Below are 24,093 nucleotides of genomic sequence, written 5' to 3' on the forward strand. Positions count from 1 at the left end.
TTCAATAATGTATGCATGTATACACTTGGGTCCCTCTGTTCCTGCACCTCCTTTCGAGTTTCTCCCTTTGTTTTATACCGTCTTTCTACATTGTTCTTTGCATTGAACTTCAGCTGTCACTTGTCTTCCCAAACAACAAAATCCTTTTGAAGTTCAAAAGTATCCTCATCACAGTTGACAACATTCCCAATCTTCGCACTATCTGCAAATTTTGAAAATCATGCCCCGAACATCACAGTCTAGGTAATTAATATATATCAGGAAGAGCGAAGGTCCATGCTGAAAGGGTATTAGTGAACAAGAGGGGTTTATCACAACCATTAATCATGGTCAGCATTACTGAGACTAGCTTTCAATTCCGGATTTATTAATTGAACTCAAATTCCACCAGCTGCCGAGTCGGGATTTGAACCCATGTCCCCAGATGTCACGACATTACAACCTCTCCCACCAGCAAAGTATTAATCTCTTGTCTCAATTTCTTGACTGATGCAAAACTCTGCCTATTTGTGACAATTTAAGGTTATCTAACACTCAGTCGGGTCCTTCGCTTTTACACTCTCCACATGGCGAAGATTAATTTTCCTGGCACATGTGACAACTTGACAAAAAAAAAGCCATTGAAGTGCTGCGAAGATCGATTTCTCTTTGAAATTACAAACTTAAGCAGAAAGGACCAAGGAGGATGTTATTTTAAGAAATTCTGTTATAAATGCTCGAATCTGGGCAGCACGGTGGCGCAGTGGGTAGCACTGCAGTCTCACGGCGCCGAGGTCCCAGGTTCGATCCCGGCTCTGGGTCACTGTCCGTGTGGAGTTTGCACATTCTCCCTGTGTTTGCGTGGGCTTCACCCCCACAGCCCAAAGATGTGCAGGGTAGGTCCATTGGCCACGCTAAAATTGCCCCTTAATTGGAAAACATGAATTGGGTACTCTAAATTTATTTTAAAAGAAAAGAAAAGAAACGCTCAAATATTTCAGGCAGTGCAACCCGAGAGCTCGAGAGCATTCAGACTGATCAATCCAGATTTCAGGAGCAGTGTTGGACTGAAGGAATCAAAGATGAACCAATGAAGGGACAACCTCCGCACTCAAAATATTTTTTAACAGGGGCCTAAGTGTCCTGATGCACCAAGCTATATTTTCTTTGTGGGAAAAAAAAGTTGCGATTAAATCTTGCCGACTTGCTAACCTCCAAGCCAAAATACTGCGGAAGCTGGAAATGAGAAATCAAAAGAGAAAATGCTGGAAATACTCAGCAGGTCTGGCAGCATCTGTGCAGAGAGGAACACAGGTGAACGTTTCAAGCCTGTCACCTTTCACGATGAACGGTCATCAATCTGAAAATTAACACCTCTTCTCTCCACAGAGGCTACCAGACTTGCATTTCCCGTTTTTATTTCAGAGTCTGGCTATTGCTCAGTTACAACCTCTCAAAAGACACGTCATTCAGAGGTGACCATTCCACCGGGACACAGTTCGATCTAACCCTCAGCGAGGGTGACAAATGATAAATAAAGAATAAAGATTATTATAAATAACTAATGAATCACCCAAAAGGAAACGCTGCACCAACGCGTCCTTCAGAGAGCTGAGGGATGAGGTGCGTTCCAATTTCCAGTAAGGCATAGGGCGGGATTCTCCTGTCTGCCAGCCGCGTTTTCCTGGCCGGCGCCCCCTCGCCGGCAGCGGGATTCTCCGTTCCCGCCACCTGCCAATGGGATTGCCGGGAACGGAAAGGAGAAACGCAACGGAGGTTCCCGCCAGCGGAGAATCCAGCCAATAGTTTTTTGCAACAATCCTTCTCGTTTTATTCCGGTGAGTAGAGATAGTTCAGGAGGAGTTCAGGAGGGGTGAAGGTGGGATGGGGGTGAGGGTAGGGGTGTGCTATGTTAAAGTGAACAGACAGAAGGAACCTCATGACAGGAGTGATAGCAAACTGGCCCTGGTGAGTATCCTCCCAGTTGGTGTGTGGAGTTGAGAGGAGTGTAAAATGTCAGGCACCACATGACCCATTTTGAATCTACGTACATTTGAGGCAGAGGTCAATGGACAGGAAAATTGGCCAGGGTGTAATGCAGGCTGCTGATTGGACAGCAGCTGTACCCACCCCACCACAAGACCAATTTCACCCCAACTGCCCTATCAATATTGTTGAGTACTTTCTACCCGGATCCTGGGCCACCCTCTGATCTCTGCAATACCGAAGTGTCGTGATTTTGACATTGAGAGACATGCGACACAGACTGTCCATGTGTCTACCTAATGCAGAGCATGAGGCAGAATGCAGAGCAGGCACAGTCAGGAGCGGGTTGATTGTTGGCCAAGTGACCTTGGATATTATCACTGTCGCGAATGCCTCATTGGATTAACATGGAATGTGCTGAGTGCTTACCATGTGTCACTGTGCTGCTAACACAGTCCTTCTCTTTAACATGGAGCATTCGGTGGTTAATTATGAAATATTTGTCCCACATGAGAGTGTCATGCGTCAAACATGCAATGTAGTATGTCCAGTGTTGCCTGTAGCTTGGATTTAAACCCAGGTACATTGCTTCAAAAATAGCTCCAACTCCCCCCCCACCCCTACCCCCCCCACCCCTACCCGCCACCCTCACACCCCCACCTTACACCCCCCCTTTACACCTCCCCCACCAGCACACACCCCCCGCACCCCCCCCACACGCACCCCTATTACACACGCACCCCCCTACACACGCACCCCCCTACACACGCACCCCCCTACACACGCACCCCCCTACACACGCACCCCCCTACACACGCACCCCCCTACACACGCACCCCCCTACACACGCACCCCCCTACACACGCACCCCCCTACACACGCACCCCCCTACACACGCACCCCCCTACACACGCACCCCCCTACACACGCACCCCCCTACACACGCACCCCCCTACACACGCACCCCCCTACACACGCACCCCCCTACACACGCGCACACACCCCCCCTACACACGCACACACGCACCCCCCTACACACGCACACACGCACCCCCCCTACACACGCACCCCCCTACACACGCATCCCCCCACACACGCACCCCCCCACACACGCACCCCCCCACACACGCACCCCCCCACACACGCACCCCCCCACACACGCACCCCCCCCACACACGCACCCCCCACACACGCACCCCCCCACACACGCACCCCCCCACACACGCACCCCCCCACACACGCACCCCCCCCACACACGCACCCCCCCACACACGCACCCCCCCACACACGCACCCCCCCACACACGCACCCCCCCACACACGCACCCCCCCCCCTACACACACACGCACACCCCTACACACGCACCCCCCCTACACACGCACCCCCCCTACACACGCACCCCCCCTACACACGCACCCCCCCTACACACGCACCCCCCCTACACACGCACCCCCCCTACACACGCACACACCCCCTACACACACACACCCCCCTACACACACACACACACACCCCTACACACACACACACACCCCTACACACACACACACACCCCTACACACACACACACACCCCTACACACACACACACACCCCTACACACACACACACACCCCTACACACACACACACACCCCTACACACACACACACACACCCCTACACACACACACACACACCCCTACACACACACACACACCCCTACACACACACACACGCCCCTACACACCCCTACACACACACACACACCCCTACACACACACCCCCCCCCCTACACACCCCCCCCCCCTACACACACCCCTTACACACACACACACACCCCCTACACACACACACACACCCCCTACACACACACACCCCCCCCCTACACACACACACCCCCCCTACACACACACACCCCCCCTACACACACACACCCCCCCTACACACACACACCCCCCCTACACACACACACCCCCCCTACACACACACACCCCCCCTACACACACACACCCCCCTACACACACACACCCCCCTACACACACACACGCCCCCTACACACACACACGCCCCCTACACACACACACCCCCCCTACACACACACACCCCCCCTACACACACACCCCCCCCTACACACACACCCCCCCCTACACACCCCCCCCCCCTACACACACACACCCCCTACACACACACACACACCCCCCCTACACACACACACACCCCCTACACACCCCCCCCCCACACACACCCTACACACACACACCCCTACGCACACACCCCTACGCACACCCCCCTACACACCCCCCCCTACACACACCCCCCTACACACACCCCCCTACACACACCCCCCTACACACACCCCCCTACACACACCCCCCTACACACCCCCCCCTACACACCCCCCCCTACACACCCCCCCCTACACACCCCCCCCTACACACCCCCCCCTACACACCCCCCCCTACACACACCCCCCTACACACACCCCCCTACACACACCCCCCTACACACACCCCCCTACACACACCCCCCTACACACACCCCCCTACACACACCCCCCTACACACACCCCCCTACACACACCCCCCTACACACACCCCCCTACACACCCCCCCCCTACACACCCCCCCCCTACACACCCCCCCCCTACACACCCCCCCCCTACACACACACCCCCTACACACACACCCCCTACACACACACCCCCCTACACACACACCCCCTACACACACACCCCTACACACACACACACCCCCCTACACACACACACACACCCTACACACACACACCCCTACACACACACCCCCTACACACACACCCCTACACACACACCCCTACACACACACCCCCCCTACGCACACACCCCCTACACACACCCCCCCTACACACACCCCCCCCTACACACACCCCCCCTACACACACACCCCCCTACACACACACCCCCCTACACACACACCCCCCTACACACACACCCCCCTACACACACACCCCCCTACACACACACCCCCCTACACACACACCCCCCTACACACACACCCCCCTACACACACACCCCCCTACACACACACCCCCCTACACACACACCCCCCTACACACACACCCCCCTACACACACACCCCCCTACACACACACCCCCCTACACACACACCCCCCTACACACACACCCCCCTACACACACACACCCCTACACACACACCCCCCTACACACACACCCCCCTACACACACACACCCCTACACACACACACCCCTACACACACACACCCCTACACACACACACCCCTACACACACACCCCTACACACACACACCCCTACACACACACACCCCTACACACACACACACCCCTACACACCCCCCCTACACCCTTACACACAGCCCCCTACACCCCCCCCCTACACCCCCCCCTATACACACACACCCCTACACACACACACACCCCTACACACACACACACCCCTACACACACACACACCCCTACACACACACACACCCCTACACACACACACACCCCTACACACACATACACCCCTACACATACACACACACCCCTACACACACACACCCCTACACACACACACACCCCTACACACACACACACCCCTACACACACACACACCCCTACACACACACACACCCCTACACACACACACACACCCCTACACACACACACACACCCCTACACACACACACACACCCCTACACACACACACACACCCCTACACACACACACACACCCCTACACACACACACACCCCTACACACACACACCCCTACACACACACACCCCTACACCCCCCTCTCTACACCCCCCCACCCTCCCTACACACACACCCTATTCACACCCCCTACACCCCCCCTCCCCCTACACCCTCCCTCCCCCTACACCCCCCCCTCCCCCTACACCCCCCCCTCCCCCTACACCCCCCCTCCCCCTACACCCCCCCTCCCCCTACACCCCCCTCCCCCTACACCCCCCCTCCCCCTACACCCCCCCCTCCCCCTACACCCCCCCCTCCCCCTACACCCCCCCCTCCCCCTACACCCCCCCCTCCCCCTACACCCCCCCTCCCCCTACACCCCCCCCTCCCCCTACACCCCCCCTCCCCCTACACCCCCCCCTCCCCCTACACCCCCCCTCCCCCTACACCCCCCCCCCCAACCCCAGTAAAAAGCCCCATTCTGTCCTCATGTCCCTGGTCTCACACACCAACACTCAGGCCAGATTTGGTTAGTAGATTGTGAAGAGGTGAATATAGGCTGGCATCCAAGTAAACTGATCTCACTTACTTTCCCATCGTCAGGGCAAGGACAGGCTCAGAGTACCGTGAAGCTAAAGCAGGTCTCGGATGAGCTTTGAAATAGTTACTCCTGGAAACCAGTTGTTGGAGGAAGGGACAAAAACCATTGGAGACGGTCAGTTTATTCTTATTTCTCCACACTCACATTGGTCACTCCCTGTTGCCTCCCAACCAACTAAAGCTTAGCGTTCCCAACCCTCCAGGATTTGGAAGGTCATTTAACCTGACCATGTTCTATTAAGGGAATAGTTTAGATGGGCTTTAGAGTGGTTTCACAGGTCGGCGCAACATCGAGGGCCGAAGGGCCTGTACTGCGCTGTAATGTTCTATGTTCTACTGCGAGCAAACCCAGGGGAATAATCAAATATATTATGAAGTTACTCCATTTTCTTCTAAGAGCACCTAATAAATTTTATTGATTGGAAAAATATTTGGGGTGAGGGAAACAAAGGCTGTTTGACTAATGGTCGAGAATAGTCGAATCAGGAAAAGAAGAGAGTCTTTTCACTCTCCGATTGACCATGGGGAAGGCGGGACGCCATGAGGGTGGACCAATGGCGGGAGTGTGTGATTGAGGCAGTTGGAGAGAGAAGCCATGTGACAAAACCTCCAGGAATGCATCCAACCAGAGTTGGCAACTCTATCGGGTGTCAATGGTCCTTCTATTTGGTTGCCAGGGTCCAATTGCTGCTTCTTTCCTCCCTGCTCTGGCACTGCACCTTCAGAGCAGGCCTCAGGCCTAGAACCGCCGCTAATCAACCAGGTTAATCTGCACTTGCTGATTCAGGACAGTGATACAAGCAGTAAACAAAAGAGTAAAAAGTAAGTGTCACTCACACGTCGCTGGCGATGGAGGAGTTCCTGGACACGTTCTTTGGGGAAAGGTCGTAGTCGCTGTCCGAGCGGTACAGGAACGATTCTCGCCGCTGGCCATGGGCGAAGTTTGCCTGCAGCACCAGCCCCGAGCTGGGACTGGTCTGAGGATCAAGTGGGCTGCGTCCAGGGGAGAGGCCATTCTCAACGTCAAAACTGTAGAGGAACAAATTAGTGTGAAGTTAGTGTGGAGTAGAGACCTGGGCTGATTGCCATTGCAGTGAAGAGTGTTGGTGCCACAGAGAGTGGGCAGAGGGTTGAAGCTGTTTCACCATTGGCACATCTGTCACCCATCACCTGCTGTGCTGACCGACATCCTTCAGCTCCCGGACCAGCCATGCCTCGATTTGCAAATTCTCATCCTCGCATTCAAATCTCTTCATGGTTGGCGGCAAGAGCTGGAGAATTCTGCCCTACAACCCTCGGAGGTCTCTACGCACCTGGTCTCTTGCACATGCCTGATTTAAATTGCTCCACCACTGGTGGTCGTGCCTTCAGCTGCTAAAACCCTAATCTCTGGAATCCCTTCCACAAACCTCCCCTCCTCAGGCTGACTTGAGTTGGCGCATGCGCGGGAGCGCAGCGTGTGCTGGCGTCATCCCAGCGCATGCATGGGGGTGGTCTTTTCCGCGCCGGCCATGGCGGACTGTTACACCGGCCGGTGTGGAGGGAAAGAGCGCCCTCGCGGCACTGGCCCGCCCGTGGATCGGAGGGCCCCGATCGCGGGCCAGGCCACTGTTGGGGGACCCCCCCCGGGGCCAGATCCCCACCCAAGATCCCTCCCTCCCAGGGCCAGATCCTCACCCCACATCCGGCAGCCGTCATCGGGGCGGCGGAGCGAGATTCACACCGCCCCCCCCCCGGCGATTCTCCGGCCCGGCGGGGGCTCAGAGAATCCTGCCCGTGAAGTTTCCTCCCAGGCAGTGCAGTCCAGGTTCCCACCACACTCGGGGTGAAAATAATCTTCCTCAAGTTCCCTCTAAACCTCCTGCCTTTCACCTTAAAATTATGCCCTCTTGATTTTGACCGTTCAACCAAGGGGGAACAGCTGCTTTCTATTCATCCTGTCCATGCCCCTCATAATCTTGTACACCTCAATCAGGTCTCCACTCAGCCTTCTCTGCTCAAAAGAAAACAATCCAAGCTTATCCAGCCTCCCTTCATGGCTAAAATGCCCCATCAGAGGCTATAAATATCCTGGTGAATCCCCTCTGCACCCACTCCAGTGCAATCACATTCTTCCTATAGTGCGGTGACCAGAACTGAACACAGCACTCCAGCTGTGACCAAACCAAAGAGTTTCAAAATAACCACCGTGCTCTTATAATCTATGTCACAACTGGCAACGGCAAGTGCCCTGTATGCCTTCTGAATGACCCTCTTAACCTGTCCTGCCGCCTTTAGGGATCTGTGGACAAGATCCTGAAGATGTCTCTGTTCCTCCGAGCTTCCTGGTATCCTGCCAATCGCTGAGTACTCTCGTCATGTCACTCCTTTCATGTCACTCCTTCCAAAGTGTATCACCTCACACGTCCCAGGGTTAAATTCCATCTGCCACTGATCTGTTCATATCCCCTTGTAACCTTAAGACTTCCTTCTTCACCGTTAAACTCCTGACCAACCTTCATGTCATCTTCAAACTTACTTAACATTCCCCCCCCAACATTTTCTTCTATATTGTTCATATATATCAGAGGCAATAAAGGACCCAGCACTGATCCCTGTGGTACGCAACAGGACGCCAGCCTCCAGTCACACAAACAGCTGGCAAGAACTGAGGTTGGAGATCTGCCATGATTGTAACAAATGGCAGGGCAGGCTGTGCAAAGATGCAGAACTTTGATAGTTCCAGGAGGTTACCAACATCCCCCCCCCCCTGCCAACCAACCAACCCCCAACTCCAGCAGCAGCATCCTGCAGCTTCCAGATGGATGAGGAAATATGAGAAAATTGAACTGACTTCAATTCATTTGGAGCAGATTAAAATGGCAGATGTGTTGGAAATGTCAGGGTTCTGGTGTTGGGCTGCGATCTCTCTCTTTCCCCCACCCGCTCAATGTTTTCTGTTCACATTTCAAGGGTGGCGATTGACGTCATTACAACATCTGTCTGTGTGCACTCGGTTTCCATGGAGACAGACTGACACAGCCTTCACCAATCAGGACCAGCAACAGCACAACGTTTCCTCCCTAAACCACCAGATGGTTAGGCTCTCAATTTTTTAACCACTTGTTACCAAATGCAGGGAAGAGGGGGTAATTAGAATGACCGAATTCTCCAAACTCTTTCCAATTCATTGAGTCATTCCTGCCTGGACTGACACGGGTCAACTCCCTTCCAAGCACGTTCCTGTGCCTACCTTTATATTTTTTAAGTTTGCTAATTTGCTGCTTCCCATCAAACACTCCCAGGACAGGTACAGCACGGGGTTAGATACAGGGTAAAGCTCCCTCTACACTGCCCCCATCAAACACTCCCAGGTCAGGTACAGCACGGGGTTAGATACAGAGTAAAGCTCCCTCTACACTGCCCCCATCAAACACTCCCAGGTCAGGTACAGCACGGGGTTAGATATAGAGTAAAGCTCCCTCTACACTGCCCCCATCAAACACTCCCAGGTCAGGTACAGCATAGGGTTAGATGGAGTAAAACTCTTTTTGCATTAACCATCCTGTGGCATTTTCGAACTAGACGGGCAGTCAGCTGTAAATTATGGGAGTGTTGTATTTCAGCTACATGAAGGTATTCATTGTGAATGCCTCAACACATTTGGTAAAGATGTTTCAAATTATCACGCGGTCGGACAGACTGAATGGAAACAGGGTGAAAGGCGGCTCTGCAACAAGAGGACATTGACATACAACGTTATATAATATGCAAAACAGAGACAAAGGCCATTTGGCCCAACTGCTCTGTGCTGGTATTTGCTTTCCCAGAACTTCCTCTTCACGTCACCCTATCACCATCTCCTTCTACCGCTTTCTCTCTCATGTATTTATCTTGTGAAATGTATCTCTGCCATTCACTTCAATCACTCACTGTGGGAGCAAGTTCCACATTCTCACCACTCTCGTGATAAAGAGGTTTCTCCAGTGTTCCCGATTGGATATATTTGGGACCACCCTCTATTGATGGCCCCTAGTTTTGGATTCTCCCAAAATGGTACTGAGAACCTCTCAATTCTGGTATCATTCTTAGAAATCTTTTAATATATTTTTCTTTTCTTAGTAATCTGGAGACCAGAGCCGTTCACAGTACTCCAGATGTGGTCTGGCCAATGTTTGAGACAAGCTTTGCTGCTTTGCAATTCTCTCTCGTTAGAAATGAACTCCAGTGCTTTGTTTAGTAGTGGCGTTATTAATCTGCGTGCCGCCTTTTAATGATTTTTGTATAGTTACCTCTAGATCTATCTACCTCGCTCAAACTCTTCTTTTCCAGAGAGTATGGAGCTTCCTTGCTCTTCTGAACAAGATGAATCACCCCACGTTTACTCCTAAAGCAATTCAATTGCTATTTATACACCTATTCTGCAAGTTTATTCATGTCTTCCTGTACTTGGTTACATTCTTCCTCACTGTTAACAATTTTGAGTCAATCTTGCAAATCTTGAAATTGTACCTTTAATTATCGAGTCCAAATCATTAATATAAATCCAGCCTCGATTACGGTGGAAAACCTCTTCTCATCATTTGCCAGTCTGAGTAACTACCTTTAATAACTATTCCCTGTACTTTCTGTTTTGTACTTAACATGCTGTCCATTCCAATCCATGTCGCCTGCTCTGGCTGTAGTCACAAGTCTAATATGCGGCATCGAAGGGCTTTTGAAAATCCAAATACATCTGCAACATCACTCTTATTTACCATCTCAGCTGTTTTTTCAAAGGGTTCAGTAGGTTGGTAAAATATGACCTACTGGCCTGAAGCCATGCTTCAAGTCAAATAATCTTTTTAACCCAATTGCTAAATCACAGCCAAAGATGGCTACCCTAATTTGCATTACTACAGATTCCACATTCCAATTCATTAGAATGAAGACAGTTCGTGCAAAATCGATCAAAGACGGTGAATTCCGGAGAGTGTGAAGGACTCGCATCCCCTGTCTCATTAGCAAGGTAATTACCCGAGAAATTCAACTTTGCAGATGGGCCATTAAGACAAATCGCTTGGACGATGGGACACTGGCTAAAATAACTTTTCAGACGGCAGCACGATGGTTAGCACTGGTGCCTCACGGCGCGGAGGTCCCAGGTTCGATCCTGGCTCTGGGTCACTGACTGTGTGGAGTTTGCACATTCTCCCCGTGTTTGCGTGGGTTTCGCCCCCACAACCCAAAGATGTGCAGGGTAGGTGGATTGAACACGCTAAATTGCCCCTTCATTGGAAAAAAATGAATTGGGTACTCTAAATTTTTTTTTTTTAAATAATAACTTTTCAGACATGAGCTAATCAGGTTATACCCCAAGGTTACACAGACAACAATCTTCCAGGCAATTTACTTGCATTTCTTTCAATTTAGCCTACTGTATTCACTTTTCACAATGCGGTCTCCTCTATATTGGAAAGACTAAATGCAGACTGGGTGACCACTTTGTGGCACACTTTGTGTTAAGCTCTGATGATAACTCAATAATAAGAACTAGAAGACTTGCTTTCTTCCATTCTAAGTTTATCGTGTTCAGCAAGCAACATCACAGTCCCACCTGTATCCCCTTTATATTTGGTGCCGCCTGTTAAACAATAGGTGCAGTCTGTTAAAACAATTTAAACTCCAATTCCAACTTAAGTACTCGGGAACGTTAACTCTTTCCTAACACTCAGTCCTCAAGCATGACCCTAACCTTCCTGGTCCCCAAGCATGACCCGAACCTTCCTGTCACTCACTGTTTCAATTAACCATTTCGCTCTCAGTCTCACATCTTTGTCCTTCGCCTGCCACACTGTTTGAGTAAAACCGAATGCAAGCTGGATGAACAGCACCTCGGCTTCCCAACTTCACATTCCCAGGCACTTTACAGCCTCCTGGACTTAATGTTGAGTTCAACAATTTCAGACCATGACCTCTGTCCTTCATTTTGACTTTATCCCCTCAAATACCTCTCTGTATCTTGTTTTTGCTTCAGATACTGCTCATCTTTATTCTGCTACTCTGGACTAAATCCTTTGTCTTTACTCTATCATTACTATTCCATTGGGCTTGTGTTCCGTGACATCCATGTCATTTAATCGGTCTTGCCTTCCAACCTATCCCGGACTTTCTATTTTTGCTTGACCTGCCCCTCACCACTTTTTCAACAGCACAAAACCTGTCACATTTCCACCTCTCTCCAGCTCTGAGGAAGAGCCAGGTGGACTCGAAACGTTAACTCTGTTTCTCTCGCCACAGGTGCTGCCAGACCCGTTGAGTCTTTCCAGCATTTTGTATTTTGCTCCAGGCTTTGACCTTTTTATGGATTTCCCTGGCAGTTGGAGAAGGAAGGCCACTCGTCAAGTCAACCCTCTGTATGTTTTAACCACATATCTTCACAGCTTAGTAGGGGGTTGGGGGGGGGGGCAAGCAGCTGAGAGTGAAAGCCCAAGGGAGGTTCCCACCCCCACCCCCCCTCGGCTCCCCCTCTCCCCAAAGCCCACCTGGCAAGCTTCGAGCCCTTACTGCTGACTGTGGCCATCGAGGGACACTGCTATTGCAGACAGAGACTTCAGAGAATAATTTAACCCAGTACTTAGCCTTCAGAAGAGCCGCCAAATCGGCTGGCTACATTTGTACGCTAGAAGCATGGGTTCGTTGAACACGAACCATCGTGAGCACCATACATTCCTTTTCACTTTTGATAGACTTGGATTCGGCCAACCTACCCTGTCCACCCTCTGTAACCTGTATTTGTGTACGCGGACTTCAAGCAGGAGCCCACCTACCCTGGCCCCCCTCTGTAACCTGTATTTGTGTACGCGGACTTCAAGCAGGAGCCCACCTACCCTGGCCACCCTCTGTAACCTGTATTTGTGTACGCGGACTTCAAGCAGGAGCCCACCTACCCTGGCCACCCTCTGTAACCTGTGTTTGTGTACGCGGACTTCAAGCAGGAGCCCACCTACCCTGTCCACCCTCTGTAACCTGTGTTTGTGTACGCGGACTTCAAGCAGGAGCCCACCTACCCTGTCCACCCTCTGTAACCTGTGTTTGTGTACGCGGACTTCAAGCAGGAGCCCACCTACCCTGTCCATCCTCTGTAACCTGTGTTTGTGTACGCGGACTTCAAGCAGGAGTGTACGTGGTAGTATTTTATTATTTTGCTCGGATTGGTTCAAGCATAATAAAGCGAACTTCCTTCTCTGTTAAACTCTGTCCAATTGGTTGTTTTATGTTCACTGTACGTAAACAGTTAAATACTGACTAAATTGCCAAGTATACCCCCGAGGAGAGACAAAAAGGACATCTCTTCACCCCCTCCTCACCAGATTGCACACCTGCCCTTTCAAAATCTGGCTGCGCACTTTTTATTATATTTTTAACCTCTAAATGTTGCTTGATCACATCTGATTCCATAATCTTTCCTGCCACTGACAAGCTAAATGGTTCCCTGGATTTTCTCTATCAAGGAATGACATTAGCTGTTCCCCATTCCTTTCGACGTAATCCCCCTCTGCAAATGGCTTCTTTTATATCTGTGTAATAATGTCTCTGCCATCTCTTCCCTAATTCCTGTCGCTATGCCCATTCAACCCCAGGACTGTAAATGGACGGAGAACGAGAGGGGACAGATTTAAAGTGAATGTCCCCCACCCCACCCCACAGTGAGTGGTCCCGGTCTGGAATGCACGGACGGGAAGTGTAGTGGACGCAGGTTCAATTGAGGCACTCAAGAGGGGATTGGTTGATTGTCTGAATAGAAACACTGGGGAATGGGCAGAGGAACGGCACCGAGACTTAATGCGCAATCAGTGGGCAGGGGCAGATGGATGGGCCGAATGGCCTCCTTCGGCACCGGAACAATTCTGCCATTCCTTGCTACATCTGACTACAAGTTTGTAAGTTTGATTAGCTTAGGAAATAAAAGACACCAATTTCAGATTAAACAAGCAAGAGAAATCATTTTCACACAGAGGACCCATAGCGAGCGCGTTTAGCCAGGGGTTTCCAGATGCTTTGCGGGGGGGGGGGCAAGAAAAATCACACTACTGAACGCCCATTCGGGGAGATACGGGTCTCAGCGGGAACCCCCCAACCAGGCTGCACAGTTTCTGCACTGAGGAAGTTGGTTTGCTGGAACTCCTCAGTGCGGAAGGAGATGGGAATGTCATGTTCTAAATGCCCCCCCCCCCCCTCCCCGGAAAAGGCCAGCTTGGCAGTGAAAGCCTGGCAGTGCCCCTGCCAATTGCCAGTACCACCTGGGCATCCTGGCAGTGGCAGGCTGTCACCCAGGTGGCATTGCCAGGGTGGTGGTGCCAAGGTGGCACCCTACCCAAAGAGCCTGGGGGCCTCTAATCCTCTGGGAGACCCCCACAAGAGCCGTTCCACCTGGTCCCCATTTATAGAGACCACTATTAAACGGCACTCCCCCGAGATCTCCAAAGCGAGGGAAGGGGTTAGATCCCACGGCTTGGGTAGATTGTGGGAGAGCATTTTAGAGACTAGCTGTCTCACTCTAATATGTAGATTTGCCAAAAAGTGATCCACCCACAATGGGTGGGGTTCACATTGTGATGTCTTGCGAGATCGCCTGGTAGATCCCAAAAGAGGGATGTCCTGGCATCTACCAGCCGCACTGCCTTTTGGGCGCAACGTGACCGGTAGATCGTGCGCAGTGGGTCAGGGAATCAGAATGGAGAGAGGGAACGAGAGGATGAGACAGGGAGAGAGATGCTAATAGGAGAGAGGGGGAATAGGGTAGAAGGGAGGGGAGGGATTGAGAAGGAAGAGAACAAGGGGCAGGAGGAAGGGAAAAGGTGATGAAGGGAGGGAGAGTCATGGGAGCAGTCTGAAAGTTACAACACTAACATCTGGACAATCGCCCCGATGCACTGCACAAAACCAACAGCGATGCAGAGGGGAACAAGGAGAGATTAGGAACTAGAATTGACCTCTCAACAAGGGAGGATCAGCCAGAACTCCTGCACTCCCCAAGGTGTCCCAGCAGGATGCAGAGAGGGAAGGATTGGGCTGAGCTGTGATGCCCCTCACTGTGGAATATCTTGCTGTGTGCGGCCCTGGATTAATCACTTCGGGACAGGCGACCGAAGGATCTCTGTACTCCAGGGAGAGGTGGCACGCTGTCTTGAGGAGGCAACCAGCGCGCAAACAAACAATCGAGGGGTCACCTGCTAAGACTGATAGATTTGGAAAGAATGATGTGACCGAGATAAAGCGAGCCAGGATGTCAGAACATCTTTGTGAGGTGCTGAATGAGATCACTGCCTGGCTGCAGAAACCACAGCTTCAGGGAGGTTTCAGAATCAAGCATTTTTAAAAATATATTATTGGGCAGGTGAGCAGAAACTGTTTAGAGATCCATCCCCTCAGCACCACCTAGTTCCACCCCCCCCTTCTCATCCCCACTGTGTTCCCATGCTTCCCCCATTCCCTTCCCAACCCAAACGCCCTCACCTGCCTTTCCGTCTCGGAGCGCCTCCCCCGCCCTGCAATCTCCATGGGGTGATAATCTGAGACCCCCATCCGTCTGGGTGGGGCGGCACATGACGCAGTGGTTAGCACTGGGACTACGACGCTGAGGACCCGGGTTCGAATCCCGGCCCTGGGTCACTGTCCATGTGGAGTTTGCACATTCTCCCTGTGTCTGTGTGGCTTTCACCCCCACAACCCAAAGATGTGCAGATTAGGTGGATTGGCCACGCTAAACTGCCCCTTAATTAGAAAAAATAATAATTGGATACTCTAAATTCATATTTTAAAAATTAAAACAGGTAACATTAACGTGCACACACTCCTGTACGTGGAATCATGCTGTGTGCAAATTGGCTGCCTGGTTTTGTACATTAGCACACTGACCATACTTCAAAAAGATCTTCGTTGACTGGGAAGCACTTTGGGACGTCCTGTGTTCGTGAAATGAGCGACAGGAATGTAAGTCAGTCGGTGTTTCAGTCTCTCGTCCTTTCCAACCTCCCCCCCCCCCCCCCCCCCCCCCCCCAGCCTAGCACAGAGGAGAGGAAAAGAGAAAGAGAGCAAGTCCGCAGAACATACCGTCTCCGCTTCTGCACAATATCGATGGGCCGGTTGACGGAGAAGGGGGACCCACTGCCGCTGCCCAGTCTCACCGTCTTCTCCAATGTCGGCAGGAACCCACAGCTGCCGGGTAAGCTCATGCTCGCTCCTCGGACGGACCCCAGCCCTCTGGCCCCGCCTCCCCCCCCCCCCTTCCCCAGCTGGAAGTTTTTAACTACACGCCGGTCACGAATGATGTCAAGAAGCCGCAGCACTTCCTGCAACTCAGCCCCATTGCTGCGATTAAGACAGGCTTGCTGTTTCTTCTGGAAGACTACAAGCTCCGAGTCGAGCTGATCCGTTTCCTCTCCGCTGTGTGTAGAGGTGGTGAGATGAGCTTCCTTCCCTCTGCCGGTCCACCCCCACCTCGCTAACATTTGTTTCAGCGAGGGCTAGGATCTAGTAACTAGAGTTTCTCTGCAGCAGGAGGCACTTACAGTTCAGCTCTGTCAGTTAGCATGGTGCGTCATTGCCACAAGCAGAGTGGGTGGAATCTCTTGGTTAACCCCTCTGGTTCGTATCGCCCCAATAAGCAGCGTCCTGCTCCTCTCAACTCTCTGCTGTCTGAGGATTTGGACCAAGGGTCTGGTCCTTTAGAATGAACACCACACCGCCCTCTCCACCCCAGGCTCTGTTTCTTTAAGTGAATGTCTGGTCTCCCTCTGTTAGCAGTTTAACCCCTAATGGGTCCCAGATGTCAGTGGCCTCTGCTCCTGCCTGGTGTCCTCCACCACCTTCACACATCTCACAGCTCCTCTCTCCCTCTGCTGGTTAGAAAATGCTCCCTCTGTGGGATCACATTTACTCATGGTTTTCCTCACTCACACACACATGCACACCCAAACTCTCACACTCACGCACCCAGACGCGCTCACACTCACGCACCCAGACTCGCTCACACTCACGCAGCCAGACTCGCTCACACTCTCGCAGCCAGACTCGCTCACACTCTCGCAGCCAGACTCGCTCACACTCTCGCAGCCAGACTCGCTCACACTCTCGCAGCCAGACTCGCTCACACTCTCGCAGCCAGACTCGCTCACACTCACGCACCCAGACTCTCTCTCTCACACACACACACGTGTGATCATACTTAGAGACGGTATAGTGGAGAATTTTAACTAAGGGAAATTTAGATTGGCTCAGGTTGTGTGTTTGAATGAGAGGAGGCAGAAAGGAGATTTAATTGAGGAGTATAAAATTATTAGGGGCTTAGATAGATAGGGAGAACCTATTCCTTTTGTTTGGGGGGTCCTAACAAGGGAGCCTAGATTTAAGCTAAGAGGTAGGAGGTTTCGGAGTGCTTCAAGAGGCATAATTTTTAGTCAGAAGAATGAACATGGCCAGCAATGAACAGAATTGTTTATAATTCTTGAAAATACCAATAAAAAGAATTTCAAATTAAAAAAGAAAATTTTATTCAGAGGATGATGGGATCTGGAACTTTTACTGCCTGACATGGCGCACGGCAGAAACCCACATCGCATTTAAGAACTACTTGGAATTATGCTTGATGTACCGAAGCAGAACAACGGGCCAATGGCAGGAAAGCGGGATTAGGCTGGAAAGCTACTGGTTTTGAGGATGGAGAGGATGGGCCGAAGGGCCCCCTTGTTGTTGTAAACATTGACGATTCTATAACACGCAGGCTGACACACACTGACAGGCGCACGTGCACTCTCTCGCTCACACTCACTCATTCACACTCACGTACACACAGAGTACAATTCTCCAAACAATTTCTAAGTGTGGTCTCCAGCGGGATACGAGGTGTGATTCCCGCCAGGTGGCTCAGCCCGATCCAGGTCCCAACCCATCTGACTGAATTTCACCAAAGGACCCGGAGATGTTCGCAACGCCAGATCCTGTCAGAATAGCCCTGCTTCTCACAGGCATAGACATCCCGCCCCCCACCCCCTTCACAGGCAAAGACCATCCCACCTCCCAATCACTTGCTTCAGGCCCCCACCAGCACAACTGAGCAAAACCCAGCTATGGGATGCCAAAGGACTCCCCCTCCGCCCTCCCCATGGCAGTGCCAACACTGCCTGGTTGCTACTGCCATAGTGCCAGGTGGCAATGCCCGGGCACTGTTCAGCCATATCCCAGACCACCCCAGTGGCTACAAATGTCTCCGAGCCCCCGGCATGGTTGTCACGTCTGTCCAGTGGCTGCGAGGAGGTCCTCATTGTGGAACGCCCCACTTCAATGTCTGAGTGATGCCAGCTGCTTCTGTGGTGGAAAAGTCCCTCCAGTGTAGGCACGCTGTTCAGGTATCAGAGGTTGAAGATGATCTTTTTAAAATGTTGTCAGACAGAGGCACTCTTTCTAGGAAGTGATTCAGAATAGAAAAAAAGATCACTGCAGAAAAATACGGTCAGGCAGGAGAACTGTTCAAAAGGGCAAGCACTTCAGAGTTAATGGACTGTGAAGTGCTATAAAAACAAACAAAGCTAATCCCTCCTTTGAGATAGCCTTTAGCTGTCAATCAAGAGGCCCATAAAAGTGTGAAATGGAATCTAAACAATTAAGTACAAAGGAATAAAACACTGAAACCACCGAGCTTATTGAAACTTTGAGGGAAGTGAAATGTTTCTCCAAGAAACAAGTTGCAGAATAGCTCTGTCCTGGGACAGACAGGCTGCAGCTGTGCTTTGCCCCGCTATAGGCTGTTAAACCTGAACGAAACCAGGCTTCACAGTCCCAAAGCGACCCCCATCCCAGGGGAGACACCCCAACCCTGCCCCCTCCAGGCCAGCCCAGCCCGAGCCCCCCAACCTCCAGCCCCTTGAAGGACCCCGTCCCCACCCCCCAATAGTACCTGGCCAGCGACTGCTCTGTCCGCGTGCTTCCTAGAAGTAGAGGCGGGTACTCAACGCCTTGCTCCCCCTCGCAGTCCATGGCACCTGGTCTCCGCTTTGAAGGACCAGTTGTGATTCGCACCCGGCTGACTTCTGGCGAGGGACTGCGGCTTTTGGTTTTAATCTCACGAATGAGATTTAAATTAATGCAATTGAGTGGTGATCAATTTCTCACCCTTTCCAGGCGACATCCTGATCACGTCAGCTGGAGCGGGCTGGGAGCATCGGAAACTGTTTAGCGCCCGGTGCAAACCCTCTCCTGGAATTCTCCGGACCTAGCGGGCTTTGCGCTGGGCGCGATGCGGCTGGAGAATTGCTCTCACCCTCTCTGCTGCACAGTTGCCATTGATACATTGGGGATGCCGAGATCAACTCGTACAAAAAAGTAATCAGTAAAAATATTACTGGGGCCACCTGGATCCTCTCGCTCTAGTTTCGATCACCGATTAACAAATGATCTCAAATCTGTGTCTGAGTCACCAAATCTGCTGCCTATATTACTCTGTCAAAATTCTTTTGATTTTAAACAGCTCGACTAAACCTGTTCTTAATATAATCAAATGCTTAATCAGAGCTGTCTTCATTCCAAGCTTCCTCTTCAAAACTGGCCCTGGTGTGAGAGCAGTGACTAACGGATGAAAGATTGAACGAGGGGAACTTTATTTCTCAGATTCAGGCCCAGCAAGAATGAAAATATTTACGTATTGCCGATCTGTCTAATCGTGATGGAGTTTGAGGTCATTCAGGGGTGATGTCAGTAAGCACTTCTTCACACAAGAGGCTGAGGACAATAGACTTTTGTTGGGTAAGGGTATTAAACGATTACAGAACCAAGGTGAGTAAATGGTTTGTTGAAGATGCTGACTGTTCATGATCTATTCAGGAGGGCAGTATGGTGGTTAGCGCTTCTGCCAAACAGCACCAGGGACCCAGATTCGATTCCGATCTCGGGTGACTGTGTGCGCGGAGTCTGCGCGTTCTCCCCGTGTCTACGTGGGTTTCCTCTGGGTGCTCCGGTTTCCTCCCGCAGTCCAATGATGTGCAGGTTAGCAGGCCATGCTATGAGGAACGGTTGAGGACTCTGGGTCTGTACTCACTGGAGTTTAGAAGGATGAGGAGGGGGATCTTTTTGAAACTTGCAGGATACAGCGAGGCCTGGATAGAGAGGACGTGGAGAGGACGTTTCCACTTGTGGGAAAAGCTAGAACCCAAGGGCACAGACTCAGACTGAAGGGACGATCCTTTAAAATAGAGAGGAGGAGGAATTTCTTCAGCCAGAGGGTGGTGAATCTGTGGAACTCTTTGCCGCAGAAGGCTGTGGAGGCCAAATCATTGAGGGTCTTCAAGACAAAGATAGATAGGTTGTTGATTAATAAGGGGATTAGGGGTTATGGGGGGGGAAGGCAGGAGAATGAGGATGAGAAACACATAGAACATTACAGCGCAGTACAGGCCCCTATCAGCCATAATTGAATGGCGGAGCAGACCCGATGGGCCGAATGGCCTAATTCTGCTCCTATATCTTATGGTCTTAAATTGCCCTTTAGTGTCCAATAAGGTTAGTGGGGTTACTAGGATAGGGTGGGGGCAAGGGCCTAGGTAGGATGCAGGGTTGGTGCGAGCCGATGGGCTGAATGGCCTCCTTCTGCATTATAGTGATTCTATGAATTGAATGGCAGATCAGGCTCGAGGTGGTGAATGGCCTCCTCCATTCCTGCGTTTATCCTTGTATTCAAATTATGCCCTAGCCTTGCCCCCTCCCTATCCCTAAAACCGCCTCCAGCTGTACAATCTTCAGAGATCTCTGCACTGGACAAATTTTAGCCACTTGTCCATTCCTCACTTCCATCACCCACCATTCACAGCCGTATCCCAGCTCTGGAATTGCCTCCTTAAACCTCTCCACCTCTACCTCTCTCAGTCTATCTTCCAGCATCGCCTTAAAACCTAGGGCTATAACAAAGCCCTTATTCAGCTCTCCCTAATAGGTCAAGTGACTCTGTGTCAAACTTTTGTTGCTGTCTGACTGAGCTTGGAGGGTTTTTAAAAATTAATTTTTATGGGATGTGAGTGTCGCCGGCTGGGTCAGCAATTAATGCCTGTGCACGAAATGGAGGGCATTTAAGATGAAGATCTGGGTCGGAGAATCGCCGGTGGGCCATGCGAATCGCGCCATGACGCCCCAATGCGGCGATTCTCCGCGGAGCGGAGAACCGCCGCCATTGGCGCTGGCGTGGTTGGCGCGGCGCGGCGCAGATCGCTCTATGCGGCCGGCCGATTTCCTGGCCCGGATGGGCCGAGCGGCCGTAAGAAAAGAGCCGATTCCCGCCGGTACCGTTCTAACCTGCTCTGGGCCGGCAGAACTTCGGCGTGCAAGGGTCGGGTGGCGGCCTTTGCGGGGGAAGGGGGGGTCCGAATCAGGGTGGGGGGGGGCCCTCTGATGTCGCCTGGCCCGCGGTCAGGGTCCACCGTTCGACGGGCCGGCCTCTGTGGCTGGGGGCCTCCTTTCCTACGCGCCGGACCATGTAGCCCTGCACCATGTTGCGTCGGGGCCGGCGCGGTGAAGGAGGCCTCTGCGCATGCGTGCGTTGGCGCCGGTGCCACTGCGCATGTCCTTGTTGGCACCGGTGTAACTATGCATGCGCAGATCCCGCGGCGCACAGTTCGCGCCGGGGTCGGAAGCTGGAGCGGCGTGAACTGCTCGAGCGCCGTGCTGGCCCTCTGTAGGGGTCAGAATTAGTCGTGGAAGCGGCTCGTTCACGCCGTCGTAAAACGCAATGGCGTTTACAAAAGCATGGACACTCTGCCGCGGGATGGGAGAATCCCGCCCCTGGAGTCACATGTGGGCCAGACCAGGCAAGGACAGCAGATTTCCTTTCCGAACAGGACATTAGCGAACCAGATGGGTTTTTATGACAATTGACAATGGTTTCATTGCCCACATTAGACTTTCCATCCTTGATTATTATAGAATCCGAATTTGACTATCTGCCATGGTGGGATCTGGACCCAGATCTTGTCGCGGGGTCTCTGCATTGCTAGTTGTCCAGTGACTAAACCACTGCCTCCCCTGTGAGAAAGGTGCTGTGGAAAGGCAGGTTCCACAATGAGCTCATGGGGTGGGATAAACGGGATTAGGAGTCTGGGATAAAATCAGACAGGACGCATTGCAAAGTTACCGAGTCGTCCTGCCCACCACGACCATCTTTGCCGCCCAGGTGCCTTGCCTGTTGGCAGAGGAGAGGGACGAGGAGATAATAGAGCAAGGGTCAGCAGGTACGGGGAGGAACAGGGATGAATCTGGTTCCCCCCCATGACGCACGCCCCCCCCCCCCCCTCTCCTCCCGCTGCACTCCAAACTCCCCCGTCCCAAACACCACAGTGGAATTGTGTCCATCAGCCAATGAGCTGTCTGCCTGCGTCTCCATTCTGTTCGCTAACTCAGCGTCTCCAAGCCGAGCTGTGCAATGTCTCCCTCACTTTGACACTTATTTATGTTCTCAAAGTGCGGCTTCAGCACTTTGAGAAAGCTGGAGGGCCAGACCCCCGGACAAAGACATTCCTTCTCTGTCTACAGTTTCCACTTAAAGTAAATCGTTTACTGTGGAAGGTTCTGACCTCATTAATTGGAGCGGCTGTTTACTGTGCTGGCTGGTCTCACACACTGATCCACAGAGACCTTCTCAGTCCCTCAATCCTCCCCCTCTGCCCCACATCCCAGTGACACTGGTCAGGATAAGAGACGACAGGAAGTGACTACTGATGCCCACCCCTAGATCATGTGTCCTTCTTCACATAACAAACAAACAAAATGCAGACGTGCATTTCTATGACGCCTTTCACCACTTTCCAGCCACAGAGGATCCCTGTGAGGCAACGTCACTGCTGCGATGTAGGGAACATATTTATGCACAGTAAGATCCCACCTTGAGCAACATGATAATGGCCAGATGACCAGTTTTAGTGATGTTTGGTGAAGGATCAACGTTGGCCTCAGGGCACTCCTCCCCTGCCCGTCTCCCAAATAGTGGCCTTGGGGAGGATCTTTAATTTCCACCCAAAGGGGGCCAGACGTAGCCGAGGTTTGAAGCATCACCCGTGTCAGGAGATCAAGGGTTCAACCCCAACACCAGACACTTGAGAACACAAACTTGACCGGCACGTTAGATGCAGTACTGAGGGAGTGCTGCACTGTCAGAATGTCAGTACTGAGGGAGTGCTGCACTGTCAGAGGGTCAGTACTGAGGGAGTGCTGCACTGTCAGAGGGTCAGTACTGAGGGAGTGCTGCACTGTCAGAGGATCAGTACTGAAGGCGTGCTCCACTGTCAGAGGATCAGTACTGAGGGAGTGCTGCACTGTCAGAGGATCAGTACTGAAGGCGTGCTCCACTGTCAGAGGATCAGTACTGAGGGAGTGCTGCACTGTCAGAGGATCAGTACTGAAGGCGTGCTCCACTGTCAGAGGATCAGTACTGAGGGAGTGCTCCACTGTCAGAGGATCAGTACTGAGGGAGTGCTGCACTGTCAGAATGTCAGTACTGAGGGAGTGCTGCACTGTCAGAATGTCAGTACTGAGGGAGTGCTGCACTGTCAGAATGTCAGTACTGAGGGAGTGCTGCACTGTCAGAGGGTCAGTACTGAGGGAGTGCTGCACTGTCAGAATGTCAGTACCGAGGGAGTGCTGCACTGTCAGAGGGTCAGTACTGAGGGAGTGCTGCACTGTCAGAGGGTCAGTACTGAGGGAGTGCTGCACTGTCAGAGGGTCAGTGCTGAGGGAGTGCTGCACTGTCAGAGGGTCAGTGCTGAGGGAGTGCTGCACTGTCAGAGGGTCAGTACTGAGGGAGTGCTGCACTGTCAGAGGGTCAGTACTGAGGGAGTGCTGCACTGTCAGAATGTCA

At 52.1% G+C, this 24,093-nt stretch overlaps 1 protein-coding gene across 6 annotated transcripts in view; it reads right to left on the minus strand.

Moving 5' to 3' along the window:
• LOC140395019 (3',5'-cyclic-AMP phosphodiesterase 4C-like) overlaps positions 1–24,093 on the minus strand; it is a 762,139-nt gene that overhangs the window by 72,995 nt on the left and 665,051 nt on the right. For 3 of the 6 annotated variants that reach the window (XM_072482334.1, XM_072482336.1, XM_072482333.1), the window contains 2 exons: positions 7,077–7,268; positions 6,229–6,309 (listed from right to left, as the gene is read on the minus strand). In XM_072482334.1, coding sequence (XP_072338435.1) covers positions 6,229–6,309; positions 7,077–7,268 — 273 coding nt within the window. Of the gene's footprint in view, positions 1–6,228; positions 6,310–7,076; positions 7,269–16,313; positions 16,443–24,093 lie in introns of those variants that run through there. The other 3 variants (XM_072482337.1, XM_072482338.1, XM_072482335.1) reach the window with 3 other exon arrangements.

This window comes from Scyliorhinus torazame, chromosome 18 (genome assembly GCF_047496885.1).
Source record: "Scyliorhinus torazame isolate Kashiwa2021f chromosome 18, sScyTor2.1, whole genome shotgun sequence".
NCBI classification, from domain to species: domain Eukaryota; kingdom Metazoa; phylum Chordata; class Chondrichthyes; order Carcharhiniformes; family Scyliorhinidae; genus Scyliorhinus; species Scyliorhinus torazame.